The sequence below is a fragment of the Adiantum capillus-veneris genome, chromosome 1 (genome assembly GCF_014529385.1).
Source record: "Adiantum capillus-veneris isolate H3 chromosome 1, ASM1452938v2, whole genome shotgun sequence".
NCBI lineage: Eukaryota > Viridiplantae > Streptophyta > Polypodiopsida > Polypodiales > Pteridaceae > Adiantum > Adiantum capillus-veneris.
The window spans coordinates 16,328,580-16,343,870 of NC_140931.1; the positions used below are offsets into that span (position 1 = coordinate 16,328,580).

The 15,291-nt window shown below is 43.4% G+C and overlaps 2 protein-coding genes across 2 annotated transcripts in view; both read right to left on the reverse strand.

Annotated features, from left to right (window-relative positions):
* Positions 1-10,966: 10,966 nt before the first annotated feature.
* Positions 10,967-11,542, reverse strand: LOC147464364 (uncharacterized). The gene is made up of 3 exons (XM_086514437.1): positions 11,527-11,542; positions 11,212-11,447; positions 10,967-11,129 (listed from the first exon to the last, which is right to left on the reverse strand). The coding sequence occupies exons 1-3, from the start codon at positions 11,540-11,542 to the stop codon at positions 11,070-11,072; spliced, it is 312 nt and encodes a 103-aa protein (XP_086370563.1). The 3' UTR covers positions 10,967-11,069.
* A 512-nt stretch (positions 11,543-12,054) lies between these two features.
* LOC147464365 (arabinosyltransferase RRA2-like) overlaps positions 12,055-15,291 on the reverse strand; it is a 63,545-nt gene continuing 60,308 nt past the window's right edge. The window contains exon 2 of the mRNA XM_086514429.1: positions 12,055-13,455. Within this exon, the coding sequence (XP_086370555.1) occupies positions 12,415-13,455 (1,041 nt within the window). The 3' untranslated portion in view covers positions 12,055-12,414. The remainder of the gene's footprint in view (positions 13,456-15,291) is intronic.

Sequence of the window (15,291 nt, forward strand, 5' to 3'; positions counted from 1 at the left end):
GACACTCGCATGTCAAAACAACCATTCCAATCTAAGTCCGAAAAATCATGTAAATCTGGCGGCAATGATCTCCCCTTGGGATAAAACAAGCCAAGATGTAAAGTGACCCTCAAGTAGCAAAAAATCCTCTTGACAGCCTGCCACAATGCTTAGACCCCGAGCTATCCATGAATCTGTTGACCTGTGAGACTGCAAGTTGAATATCCAGTCTCGTGTTTTCATAAATAAATAAGGCAGCCAACATCAATTTTGTCACGTGCACATCTAACCCTATGTGTACATGGACAACCTACTTCATGACATGGGTTCAGTTGAGTTAGATTAGGAAGTGCTCTGGCACTTTTGTGAGTCTGTTCGCATACCGTGCATGTCCAAACACTTAGATTAGATGCATATCCTCTAGTTGCACACACCATGATCATCAGATTTGCATCAGAACCCATCAGGAGCATTTTTACAGTGCATTGACCTATTTTCCCTTTATTTGACATTTTTCACTTATTATTTTTAAGTGACTTTTGCTGGAAACTAGGTAGGGAAAATTTGTTAAGCAAGTATATATAAAAACCTAGCGCTAGCACTTTTGGGCAGAAGAGGCAGCAGGAACAATTTGGTCAACAGGCAACTTCTCAGCAAGACCCCCATCGGCATTGGATGCCTAGTGTTTTTGCAACACAGCACAAGGCTAGCATTTTCCATCAAGAACCCAGATCAGCCAGTGTTTTTGCATCTACTTCAGCTTGGTGATAGGAGAGGACAGATCAGTCCTAGCATTAGTGGTTTGCACCAGTAGATTCACAGCGTTTTTGCAGCAGGAACCATTTTCAACCCTAGCGTTTTTGGATCAGCATACCATCCTAGTGTTTTGCCGATCCTTCGCGATGGAACATTTAGAAGCATCAGCGTTTTCAGTTTTCAGCATCAAGACTCCGCAGTTGAAGTCCCAAACCTTGCATATCTAACCTTCCACAAATCCTCACTGCACGGTCAGATCCAACGTAGCTTGCAGATTTAGCCCGGAAAACGCAGATTTCAGCATCTACATTTTCAACCCGTCGTCATTGCATTGTCGTCATCGGCATCAACACCAACATAGAGTTAGAATTTAGCAAATAAAGATTTGCAGATTTTAGCAGTTAGCATTTTTAGATTTCTGCCCGTCTCGTCGTCGACATCGTCGGCAAGTCCAAAGCATTGTAGATATTTGTGCAATCAATAGTGGACAGCTCTCGTCATATAGAGTAGGGCCTTCAAAGGAGGGTTTGACAACATTCTGGTGTTGTATTCTTCTCTCTCTATCTCTCAGTCTCAGCACCTTCATTCACAGTGTTCATCACTTTGTTTGTGTCAATTACACACTCTCACTAAAGGAACGGAAGGCTCTCCCTTCCCTAAGTAAAAGAAACCTTGAGCATAGTTCAAAGCACTCATCTTGAGAAAAGTTCAACATTCACTTCCGTTGCACCTTACATTGGTATCAGATCTTTGGCAGTGTTCTGTATCACTCAAGGAAAGAGCCACAAGAATTTTTTTTGCTTGTTGCGGTCACATGTAAACCAAGTTCTCTTGGGCGTGTCGATTCCTAATCGTGTTTTTGAAGAGTGACACGAAACCCAAGAAAGAAGGGCTTGTCCAGCCTCCCCTTGTGCCTCTTTTCACTCATTGAGAGGGGACCGTGCACTTAGCGGCCGGCCAATCGACGTGAGGTGATAAAAAGCAACCTTGGTGTGAGCGCAAGGCCGCCAAGGGGTGCGCCCGCGGGAAAGAGTAGAACTCGGCGGGTGAAGAGAAGATCCTTCTGTAGCACAGATTACAAGCTAAAGAAGAACCTCAAGAACTTGAGAACCAAGACCCACAAGAACCCAAGCTCCTCATGAACTTACGACAAGACTTGAGTGGATGGTCATCACCAAAAGCGGAATGGATACTTGGCATAGAGGTGGTGAGCATGGGAGTGGTGAAGAAGAGTTTTCCCCACCAGGAGGTTTTTTCGACCCTCCCCCTTCCCCATCCACGCCAAGGATTGCACTAACTCCTATCGAGGCTTTCGACAAGATGATGATGCACAGGAAGTTAGAAAGCGAAGAAAGAATAGCAGCCATAGAGCGTAAATATGAAGAAAGAATGGCAGCCATAGCGTGTGAGCACGACCAAGCACACTTGGAAGCCAAAGTAAGAACAGAAAAATTGGATCGTGAGCGCGACGAAAGACTAGCCAAATTTGATCGTGAGCGTGAAGAAAGACAAGCAGAATTTGACCGCGAGAACAAAGAAAGACAAGCAGAATTTGATCGCGATAACAAAGCAAGACAAGAGAAGAGCGACCGACACATGCAAGAGTTGTTGCGACTCTTTTCTTATGTGCAGGCACAAATGCAAGAGAATCATGAGAAGGAGACTCTCTCAATCTCTTCTTCTCCAAAGCATGACACAGATGATTTGCATGATGATGATAAGCATGATGATTTGCATGATCACGAGCATAATGATTTGCAGGATAATGATGTGATTGTTCACAAGGATGATGGTTTGGTTGAAGCTAACCTCATTGCAGATTGGATCAATCACGAAGACCCGATCTTGGCTCTTGAGTCAAGGTCCACAGAACCCCCATAGGAAGATTCGATAGTTCACGAAGAACCAATCTTGGCTCTCGAGCTTAGGTCCAAAGAACCCCCACAGGAAGTATTACCTGTATTTTACTCACCGTCCTTATGTGATCCCTTTTCATAGGCATGACATATTGTACAACGAACACGATTCACTCATGAATGAGCACGAATGCGGATTACTCATGAAAAGATGAAATGTTTGCACCCAAGCACATTTCATGTCTCTTCCTTGGCATGACACAGTATCCGAAAGAGCACAAGAAAGATTGACCATCAAGCATTGGCATTTCCATTGTGATTTGCCACACTTGATTGATTTAGATCAAAAAGTCAAGATTTGATCCCATTGTTTGCTTGTGTTTGATGAACAGTTTGGCACTCCGTTTATATGTTCATCTACATTGCATGCACAGTCTTTAAAGAAGACTAGAATTTTTCCAATCACTTTACATGGAATGGGTATATTCATGTTTTTGTGTTGGACGTGGTTTCAGGAATTTTCATCCTCGAAGATTCTTGAAGAAGGTAGGCGCATGACTATAGACGAAGTTGAAGCATTGAAGGAGCCTCAAAAGACTTTGTGTCGCTTTTGGCGCAGCCCAAAGAAGCAAGCATTGCAGACCTTTATGAAGTTCAAGTATCGCATGAGCCACGCATCAGAGTGGGCCGACGAAGAGTCCTCTCTAGGATTCCAGATGTTGTTGGCGATCTCCCTCGACGCCATACAGTTCGGTACCAGTACCTCACTTTGAAAAGGAGGGGATGTCACGTGCACATCTAACCCTATGTGTACGTGGACAAGCTACTTCATGACATGGGTTCAGTTCAGTTAGATTAGGAAGTGATCTGGTACTTTTGTGAGTCTGTTCGCAGACCGTGCATGTCCAGGAACTTAGATTAGATGCATATCCTCTAGTTACACATAGCATGATCATGAGATTTCCATCAGAACCCATCAGGAGCATTTTTACAGTGCATAGACCTATTTTCCCTTTATTTGACATTTTCCACTTATTATTTTTAAGTGACTTTTATTGGAAACTAGGTAGGGCAAATTTGCTAAGCAAGTATATATAAAAACCTAGCGCTAGCACTTTTGGGCAAAAGACACAGCAGGAACAGTTTGTTCAACAGACAACTTCTCAGCAATACCCCCATCAACATTGGATGCCCTAGCGTTTTGCTACACAGCACAAGGCTAGCGTTTTCCATCAATAACCCAGATCAGCCAGCATATTTGCATCTGCTTCAGCCTGGCCATAGCAGAGGACAGATCAGCCCTAGCGTTAGTGGTCTGCACCAGCAGATTCACAGCATTTTTGCAGCAGGAACCATTTGCAAACCTAGCGTTTTTGGTTCAGCATACCATCCTAGTGTTTTGTAGATCCTTCGCGATGGAACAGTTAGAAGCATCAGCATTTTCAATTTTTAGCATCAAGATCCGCAGTAGAAGTCCCAAACCTCGCAGATCTCACCTTCCCGCACAGTAGATCCTAGCTTCACGGTCAGATCCAGCATAATTTATAGATTCAGTCCGGAAAACGCAGATTTCAGTATCTCCGTTTTCAGCGCATTGTCGTTGCATCGTCATCATCAGCATTGTCACTGACATAGAGTCAGAATTCAGCAGATAAAGATTTGCAAATTCCAACCATTAGCATTTTCAGATTTCAGCCCGTCTCCTCGTTGACATCGTCGACAAGTCCAAAGCATTGTAGAGATTTGTGCAATCAATAGTAGACTGCTCTCGCCATAGAGAGTGGGGCCTTCGGAGGAGGGTTTGACAATATTCAAGTGTCATAATCTTCTCTCTCTATCTCTCAGTCTCATAGTCTCATCACCTTCATTCACAATGTTTATCACTTTGTTTGTGTCCATTGCACTCTCTCACTGAAGGAACTAAAGGTTCTCCCTTCCGTAAGTAAAAGGAACCTTGAGCACAATTCGGAGCACTCATCTTGAGCAAAGTTCAACATTCACTTCCGCTGCACATTACAAGATTGGTAAAGAGTGACATTGACAGGATCACCAGCATCATGAAGACTCAATTTCAAACTGGTTTCCATGGGAGTGACAATAGGTTTGCAATCCTCAAGTCTAAACTTACATAACAATGTCTCTAGGTAACTTGTCTGACACAAGGCAATACCACCATCACACTGCTTAAACTGTATACCCAAGTAATGATGCAACATCCCTAAATCTTTCATCTTGAAAGTAGCATTCAAACCAGCCTTAAATTCAGCAATATGTCTCTCATTTGGTCTAGTGCTCAACAAATCAACCACATAGAGAACCACAATAAGAAGTACATCACCCTCACACTTTACATACAAAGTGCTTTCTATCGGACTATTACAAAAGTCTCGTTTGACCAAGTGAGTGTCAGCTTTCTCATACCAAGTACGAGGAGGATTGCTTCAACCCATACAAAGATTTCTTTTATTTGCACACTTTATCATCTTGCCCTTTAATGACAAAACCATGAGGCTACATTACATAACTTCCTCAAATATGTCACCATTCAAGAAAGCAGTAACAATGTCTGAATTATGTACATCCCAACCAAAATGAGATGTCAATGCCCATAGAAAATGCGCAGTAGTCATACGACAAGTGGGAGCAAAAGTCTCTTAATAATCTATGATTTTTTGTTGTGCATAACCGTTTGCAACAAGTTGAGCCTTATAGCGATCAATCTCATCCTCCAGCTTGTGTTTCAACTTGGAAACCCATTTCGTACCAATGGCCTTTTTTCCAAGAGGCAAATCACATAAAGTCTATGTGTCATTTTCTATAAGTGCATCATATTCTGATTGCATGGCCACCATCCAATTTTCTAAATTATGTGCTTCATTAAAAGGCAGAGGTTCCTCAACATCACATAAATTAGACACAACCAAAGTAATACATTCCGATGTATGAGATGCATGGCGAGAACCTGAACGAGTACAATTAGACAAAGGTGTATCCAATTTACTGTCACTTAAAGTATGCACCATCCATTGAGGCATACCTCTAGCCTGCTCATTCTCAACCCTTTCGTCATCAAGTACATCATGTACATCTGCATTAGTAATAGGCTGATACGCAACCTTTTCAAAAACCCCCATAGGTTGTACATTTGTCTCATTAGAATTTACATTTGAACTTCCACCACTGAAAAGAGGCAACAAAGTGTCATAAATGTCATGTGAGCTTACATTACTGTCTCTAGTACATGATAGCAAGGGCTGAACAGAATCTTCCACAAACACAACATCCTGTGAAGCCAAAATATGCTTTGTTTGCGGATGATACAACCTGTAACCTTTGCTTTCAGTACTATAACCAACAAAAATACGTTTGATAGCCTTATCATCCAATTTTATGGGATGTGTTTGTGGCATCAAAGCATATGCCAAACAGCCAAAAGCACGCATGTGCTCAATAGAAGGCTTTCTATCTTCCATGATTCATATGGAGTCATAGACTGCAAATCTTTTGTAGGACACTTATTACGTACATAAGTGGCACACATAATAGCCTCAAGCCAAAACGAATGTGGTGAAACTAAGATCTGACCGTACATCTTGCCATTTCCGTAAGAGACATGTTTTCCCTCTCAGTAACACCATTTTGTTGAGGTGTATACAAAACATTACATTAGTGTTTTATCCCACAACTAGCCAGGAGTGCACTAAATTCATGAGACATATACCCCCTCCCCCCTTCGATCCGAACGGAGGGTGTCCATAGCACATTTCGAGACATTTTCAACCATAGCCAGAAATTGCTTGAAGTACAAAAACACTTCGGAATTCGCCTTAAACACCCATGCGCATGCCTGGAGTAATCATCAATGAAAGTCACGAAGTAAAGGTAATTGCCCAAGGACGGAGTTTGCATGGACCCACAAGCATCACTATGCACAAGTTGCAACCTGCATGTGGCCCTAACTAAATCATCCTTTGGAACCTTCGAATGCTACACCTTACCCAAAATACAGCCATCACAAACATGTTTGACAGATGCTTCAAAAGGTGGCAAAGGCGCAACATTATCAGATTTTTGCAAACGCAGCAAACTGCCAAATTTCAGATGCCCAAAACGTGTATGCCAAAGTTTTGCATCTGAAATAGCCTTAGAACCCAATGCTGCATTTGCAAAATTCTGTCCAACCTTGTCATACAAGTGAGATTATACATCCCACGCCATAAAATGCAAGATGCAACAATTTCAATCACCAAAACTGAGATCATGTATTGTACATCTGTCATCCACAAATTTGACTACAAGACCGAGTCTAGCAATTCCAGATACAGACATAAGATTCTTCTTGATTCCATGTACATACAATGCATCAACAAGTGTTAAAAAAATGCCATTTACAGCAGTAAGCACAATCTTTTTAACTCCCTTGACCGGATAAGAGGCATTGTGGGCACAAGTGACTAAATTCCCATGAGAGACATCCTCGAGAGAGGGAGGTAATTTGCTTTTTTGTAGCATCCCTGTCAAAGTACCACACATGAGCATTTGCAGCAACTGACAAACATGCATCATGGACAGAAGGATCATAAGTACACTCTGTACTAAAAACCCATTCTGCATCAACATCAGCATCATTGTCACCTTTCACAGAAGACTCAACAATAGCTGCATTTGTAGTGGAACCATCCTCTTTCTTCTTAGCCTCATTCGCCTTCAACTTAGGACACTACTCGATCAAGACATCATTAGTTTTATAATAATGGCAATAAATCTTCCTTTTTCTCTTTTCACTAGAATTCCCATACGAATTACTATCAACAGAAGCATTAGGAACAGGTGATTTACCACTCGTAGAAGAACCATGAGAAGTGGTTACATTGTTGTTACTACCTTTTCTTTGAGCAGCAATAAAGCCATGTTCAATTGCACGCTGTCTAATCCTGTTTTTTCTGGAAAGTGACCCTTGCAACAGCAATATGCATAATGCATCAAACATGAAAACTTATAGATTTACTTGGGTCATAAGTCTCCAAGTACTAGCAAAAGTCTGATAAGAATTTGGCAAAGCATCAAGAACAGTCTACACAAGGGAACTGCCGTAAATGACTTCGCCTACAGAAATATATTGCTCGTTGATATCCTTAACACCAGCAAGGAAAGTGTCCATATCATCTCCCTCCTGCATAATCTTCAACTCCAACTCTTTACACAGCAATGCAATTTTTGCCTCATTGCGACTTGCATAAAGACTTGAAATATGAGGGATTTTTTAATCTTCTTTGTTTGATTTTTTTTCAAATTTTATATCCTTCTTGTTGTTTTAAGTATATATTTTGGATTTGGCATGCTTGATAGCAAAAATTTATGGTTCTTTTGTCGATGTTTGCAAGCTTGTAGCTTCTTCTTTGTAAAGCCTTCTCCTTCTAGTGATGCTCATGTTTTTAAGAAGCAAAGAAGAGGTCAACAATCTAATCTCGCTAATCAATCTTTATCTTCTCCAATTGGTTTAGGTCGTACAAGTTTACTAACTCCCTCACGTAGTAAACTTGCTCCCATCAATCCTCACTTTCAAGGACTTAGGATGCGTCGTGTTAATCCCTGGAGCAGATTCTAGAAGGCAACTGCTTCCACGACCTTTCACTTTTGAAAGTGGTGCTCCTCGACGACATTTGTTAGCTGCTCATTAATTTCTAGAACAAACTCAAGATATTGACGAGACTTTACCAATGGTGCTTTTATAGAGAGCCATTGTTCCCCCTAGAGATATGCTTGCTACCTCTCATTTATAAAAGAAAAAAAAAGCATCAACTCATGATGTTCAAATCCTTTGGGAGCATGCATGCCACAAGAAGCCTGAAGGTCATGCTTGGTCAATTCGAGTAGATGTTTTTGGGCACGATCAAACAATTATTGAACCTCTTATGTCTTTATGGCGTTGATGATAAAGATCTCAACAATGAGGAAAGTGTTTTCAAAGTGGTAGGTTATCTTGTTGATGTCAAAGAAAATACCTCGCACAATATCTTATATTGTCTTCTAGAAGGGAAAGAAAAACAAATTATGAATGACAAAGAGAAGAAATATGCTTTCAAACTTACTTCATAATTTTAGTTTAGTTTTATTTATGAAGCTTTGTTGCAAAAGTAGACATAATCTTGTTACTTAACTTTTTGAAAAATTAGATGCAAAATTCGGGGTTTGTAAATTATAAGTGCTTTATTTGTATTCTTCATCACAATAGTGAAATCACATAGTTTATGTTTTATTAATTGATCAAAAATTGATGTAATTATGGAAATGTAATTTTTTTGAGTTAAAACATGTGATTGTAAATTCGTCAATTCTCCATTGTTTTCAAGATCATTCATTGTTAAATGAAGCATGATGTAGAAATTTTAAGATTTTTTAGCCATAATTTTTTTTGAAAAAAACTTACGAGCTTAAATGCTCATTTTTTGAGTTTTTTGGGCTATTTTTGGGTTTTTTTTTGTGGCAATCAAAACTACACCTCATGCCCTGTTGTAATTTTTGATGATCGAGTGTTTTACGTTAGAGACAAAATGTGATCTGAATATGTCATCATCACTCTTCAAAATCCTGACAGGTTCGATGTGCCAAGGCCGTTTCTTTTGCTCGTGCCTCAGCAAAACTCTTGCATTAGGGCAATGTGCCCCTAATCACTATCTCCCACGGGCATGGGCAAGAGGGGATCAATGGCCCATGCCCGTTTCGAGGATCGGATGCAATCTAAGCTATCCGATGTGCTTTGTGTAAATCCAAGCACCCCCCCCCCCCCCCCCCTCTTCCAAATTCGAACTTGAGACGTCACCTTTGCAAGCCTATCACCTTAACCACCTCACCTACACGTGCTTGGTGAAAGCATTGGGAGAAGGGTTTCTTCTATGATAAACCCACCGCTGTGTAAATTCAAGTCAGTTTAGTAAACTCGGGCAAATTGGTAAATTCGGGGCGTGCCGCAAGATCAATGGCCCACGATGCCCACACTCCCTGAAAAAGGCGTGGGCCATTGATCCCCTCCTACTCATGCCCGTGTGAGATAGTGTCCGTCCTCACTATCTCACACGGACATGCCGCAATATAGTAAACTCGGGCAAATTGGTAAATTTGGGACGCACCACAAGAATAACATCCCACAATGCCCGCGCTCCCTGAAAAAGGCATGGGCCATTGATCCCCTCCTGCCCATGCCCGTGTGAGATAGTGTTGAGGCAACGTGCCCTTGGTTGGCATGATAGTACTTCGGGTGCTCTTTCTCATGGCCTCTCCTCATCCGCATCGGCAGATCAAGGGATCGAACGAGAGGGACCTCTCATCGTCTATAGGGCACACGCATGGCACGCTAAACCGGCGAAGATAAGACCCCCTACTCCTGCGTGACGACAAATAGAACCTCCACCCTCCCCTCTCCAACCCTCGTCACTATATGGCACGGCTATGGCCATTCCCTAGCTTACCCGCCCCTAGTTCACCTTTAGTTCACCCTTAGTTCACCCCCAGTTAACCCACCCCTAGTGCACTGCATGATCCGACGGCTGAGATTAAAGCCGCCTCACACCCCCAAATTTGGGCCCTAGATCCCTCTGACCCAAAGCCGTGCCATATAGTGACGAGGCTCTCCAACTCTTTTCAAAACTCCTAGCGTGACTTCATGAAACCGTTGAACCTCCGCCCGTGTCACTTACAGATGAGGATGGCCTTGTAGCACCACTTCTTGAACCCCATGCACTGCTCGGGCTCATCTTGCACTTAGGTTGGGCTCAGACGGGGCGGAGGCAAGCAAATCCAAAGGGGCGTGGAGAGTACATGACACTCAACCATTGGACCATTGGATCTGCTCCCACCTTCAGAACAGGCGGAACCCCCCCCCCCCCCCCCCCCCCCCCCCCCCCCCCCCCCCCCCGGGGGAAGAAGTAGACTTCCACCTGTAGTCAACAACGGGAAGGCCGTGTATTCGTCGTCACCCTGGTGGGCGCAGGTGCGAGCCAATTAGGTGCTGCTCTGCTCGCTACTATTAACCCTTGCTGCCGGCCTTTGTGGACAAGTAATGCGGAAGTACTAGCTGGCGCTGCCCTAGTCTGAACCCGCCCTTTTTCTGCATCATGTGCTAATGCAAGTCTTGGCAGAAGGGTCTTTCCAATGGTGCCGACGTGGTAGGTTGCAAAAATCCCCCCGCTATACCATGGGCACCTTGGAGCATTTAGCGTCAAAACTTTAGAGCACTAGAACGGGGAGATTGGGGTATTTTGCATGATCCATTGACCCTGGCTGATCATCTGTAGACAGATAATGAACTTGGAGGCGAAAAAAAAAAACAAAAAGGATTTCCAATGTTGTTGAATCCACCGCTTAAGAGTCTCAAATGGTGATGTGACACCACTGTATAATCCAAGGATAACTCTGCTATGCAAATGTTTGAACCAACTAGCAAGCTCATCGCTTCTCTCTGCAACAGTACCATCTGTGTTAGCTTATTGATTCTTCATGAGAAGCAGGGGTAGGAAGAGGTCCTCCATTGTCTTGCACCTGAGGAGAATCTGGTTAATCAGAACCCGGGGGTACATGAGCGGCAAGCATCCTGAAGGATTCTGGATCGCAAGAGGAATACCTGGGAGGGAAGGTTCCATAGAATAGCTTGGAGGGAAGGTTCCGTAGTAACATGGGACGCCCATTTTTGGGCTTGTGGTCCCCACTGTCCTACCATTCCCCTCGTCCCAGCCCTGCCCCCTTGTTTTGAACCCCTCTTGGGAACAAAATTCTTCTCTAAGCTCCGTCCCGTTCCCATCCCAGCTGTTCGGAATCTTACCACCTGGGAGGGATGGGAGCAGTGGGAGTTTGAATAAACTGGATTGAGAAATGAAGCCGAAGAAGTCAATATTCATCCAAACATTTGAGACAACTATGTTGTACGGTAAAAACGTACCAAAAGAAGGGGCCATGATGCATGGAACTCCTTTTGTGAAGGCAACAGATGTTGAAGGAACAGATGTTGACGGCCGATGGAAATGACGTGAGGGTTTCAAACTTGGTGACAATCAATGGGGTCGAGTTGGAGTGGCATCCATCTCCAACAGGACCAGCTTTATAGGGGATGAGACCATTTACAAGATTATCCTAGAGGGCCATGCAGCAGTTTGGGACGCGTCCCATGTTAATATGGAAAAAAGTAAAGGCACCTTTCTCCAAGGCAAACACATCAACATAGTGAGGGCTTTCAATGAAGCACAGTTTTTACAAAATACCTGACATGTTTAGTATCACTTCAAAACAACTATTCACTCAATAGATTCATGCTCAAACCAGTCTTCTCCAAGGGCCAAAAAAGATTCACTACTCTAGCTGGTGTCTCGTTGCACGTGAACATCATCTACACTTGCCAGCTACGGTTCACAAATCTCCACATACCGATCAGGATCATACACAACTCCAGTACATCAAGCAATTAAAGCAATACCTGAAAACTGTAAACCTTGAGATGAATCAAGTTCAAGACGCTACAAAAAGGTTCGTGCAACAACCAGCTGCTGCTGTGCCACACTGTTGCTTCCCATTACATGAAGAAGCTGTGATGCCCCATCTGTCAACTTTTACATTGTAGGTAGCATTTTTGCTACATAAACAGAAACAGAGGAAGTAAAAATTGGGAAGACGGTCCCATTCACCCGGAGACGACGGGCACAGACCATTGGATGAAATACAAGCTCATCATAGAATCACATATGATATGTTATGCACTATGCCTTAAGCTCAGTCTGCTATAAATAGCAGGTATTTTCAATCTATTGCTCCATCATAAACTTAGAATTACCTGTCACCTCCACTCTGATCCATCTGGAAATCTCTTCAAAGCATCTTTTTTCCCATCGACAAAATACTCAACCAAAGCTAGCATGCGGTCATACTTGTCTGGATGATAATTCACATGGAGAGCAACTGGTAAAAATTTGTCAAAATTGGCATCTTTCCTGACTAAGGTGAACATGACTTTGCTGTTCATAAACAGATAATAGTCCATAACTCTTGTTGAAGCATGAAGCCCTTCATAACCAGGGTGAGACGGCCGAAAAAGCTCCTCGTTGAAAACAGCTTGATCCCAAGCTTTTTCTTTTGAGAGTCGAGTAGTGACCCGATCAAGCAACTCAATCGAAGGGATGGTTGGTCTGATGTAGAAAAAGCCAGAGTTAAAAACCCAAATCCTCATCGTATGCGCATATCTAGACCAGCCCATTTTGGGGTCATCCATCACATCATCAAAGGCATATGCGGTTAGATTGTTAAACCCATCTGTCATGGACTCCACATCGCAGTCTCTATACAAGTGCAGGAAAGGATTTTGAAAGTAAAGGATATCAACATCTGAGAGCAACACGCTATACCCAAGCTCCAAAAACTCTCGCAAAAGATGAAACTTGAGGCCCGAAATCGCATGATTCTCTCCTGTGTCTTTTTGAACAGCAGAGATAGTGGCATCCCTACGATAAAAAGGCACCTGGTTTGATTCGCAAAACTCAGCCATTTGATCATCTAATGCTACGAGAAGATAATTCGGAATCCCAGCCTTCTTGATGCTTGTAAACCAAACTCTGACCATTTCCCGCACATTATTATTGGCAATCCCAACTATAAGCTCTTTGTCAGGAGCCACTTTGGCTAGAAGTGCAGCAAGCTTTGGATTACCATCTTTATTAGGCAACACCAATGGCTGTGTTCTCAAGCTTTTGACCGTCCCTAATGGCCCTGCTTTTTTTGGTGGGCCCAACATTGCTGTCTGTTTCTGAGCCGCATCCCTCTGTTGCTCAGCCCGCTTAAGGGTCACCTTTAGAGTTGTGATTTCAGTTTTCAAAGCCTCCATCTGCATTTGTAAAATGCAAGAGTCACAATACGAAAATTCAGCATCTCTCTCTCTCTCTCTCTCTCTCTCTCTCTCTCTCTCTCTCTCAAGAGTCATGGGATACGAAGATCAGAGATGTCTGGGTTTGTTCTTGCTCGAGCTGCGCAGACACAGAGATAGCCTGATGAATGGCGAGGCTAGCCAGTCTCAAAGACGGATCACAGACTTCTTCAGAGCAGACACGGGACAGCCGCAAGAGCCACTCCCACAGCAGAGCTCCCCCTCGTCTCACACCAGAGGCACACTGATTGACCGAGCGATTGAACTGGGGAAATCAAGGCGCCCGCGACTGCGAAGAACTACACAGCATAGACGGAGGCTACGACAGAAAACTCGGAGCACGCTGGCCAGGCATGCACGACACCCGGTCAGACTACTAACCATGGAGGAAATTGATGAGATTCGCCAACGACCGATGCTAGATCTCTTGTGATTCAGCTATCCCAACAAGCCGCCCATTTTTTGCTTAGTCTTTTGCTTTTGCTTGGTTCACATCGATCAACTTAGGACCCCATAGTATATATCTTTGTTTTGTATTGTTGTTAGGTTATTTTGTTACTCTAACTTTGTATCAGATCCACCACTTTGTAACTTTCGGGTCTCATAGGTCATTATGGCCTTTTGAAGACGTTAATATAACATTTCATTTCATCTCTCTCTCTCTCTCTCTCTCTCTCTCTCTCTCTCTCTCTCTCTCTCTCTCTCTCTCTCGGAAGGCCCAGGGAAAGAGCACTCATTATACGTTTCCCTACGCTCGAAGCTAGGAAGGAATTCCTGACGAAGAGACCAACACTGGAATCTTTTTGGGTGATGACCTCACTCTACACAGGTAGCACACATGTAAAAGCTGATGCTAGAGATCAAGGCGGTGAGGGAGAAAGCGAAAATTTCTTTCTACAAGGGAGGGATAGTGGTGTTGTTGGAAAAATGCACTGCATGACGGTGCGAGACCTATGGGACCAGCCTTAAAATGGCAGCCTGGAATTGTAATGGATCAATGAAGGTAGATGTAGGCGTTTGAGGATAGCTTTAAGGGAAGAGACATTATTTTTTACTTGGAAACGAGACTCCTGGCGGCACATTACCTAAAGTGACGGGATACCATTGGGAGACTACTTGTAGGCAGGATGTGAGATCAACGCATAGAGGACGGGGGTCAGAAGGGAGAAGCTTCAACCCCTCATTCGTATTGTTCAAAGAGATGAGCAGGCTAGATATATGTGGGTCAGAGTGAGAGCGGAGACAAGGAAGCCACTCTACATTGCAATATGCTATTTTGCTCCCAACACATCTCATTATGCATCACCCAGGGGGCAGTCACCCTACATGATACTGGATGAGGACATATGGGAGTTCTCTAGGGATGGAGATGTCATTCTTCTGGGAGACTTTAATGCCAAGACTGGCCAGTCTCAAGACAGCTTTCTACGATACCTCAAAGGAAATGTTCAAAGAACTGGACGCTAGTGATATGGGATTGGCCAGGTGTTCGCAGCATGAAGAGCACACTGAATATGGAAGGTATTTCACAGATTTGGGGACTTCACATGGATTGGCCATCTTGAATGGCCTCCACAGATTTCCAGCGTCGAGTGGGTTCACTTGTTTTCCTCATAAACGTGGGACTAGCATAGTGGATTATATTTTGGCTCAGCCCAGTTTCATACCCTCTATTCAGGACTTTACAGTCCGGCCTAGGCCTATTAGGGTAGCAGTAGATCATGCCCTCCTCACGTTTACCGTCTCATTCCAGTTCAGCACAGATCGATTGGCACAAACATCTACGCATATTCGATA

What these genes read in the sequence shown, in the direction of transcription:
- LOC147464364 (XM_086514437.1), bottom strand. An exon ending in TATGGAACCTTCCCTCCCAG is followed by an intron (nt 11,130 to 11,211) that starts GTATTCCTCTTG and finishes GATTCTCCTCAG; the next exon opens with GTGCAAGACAATGGAGGACC.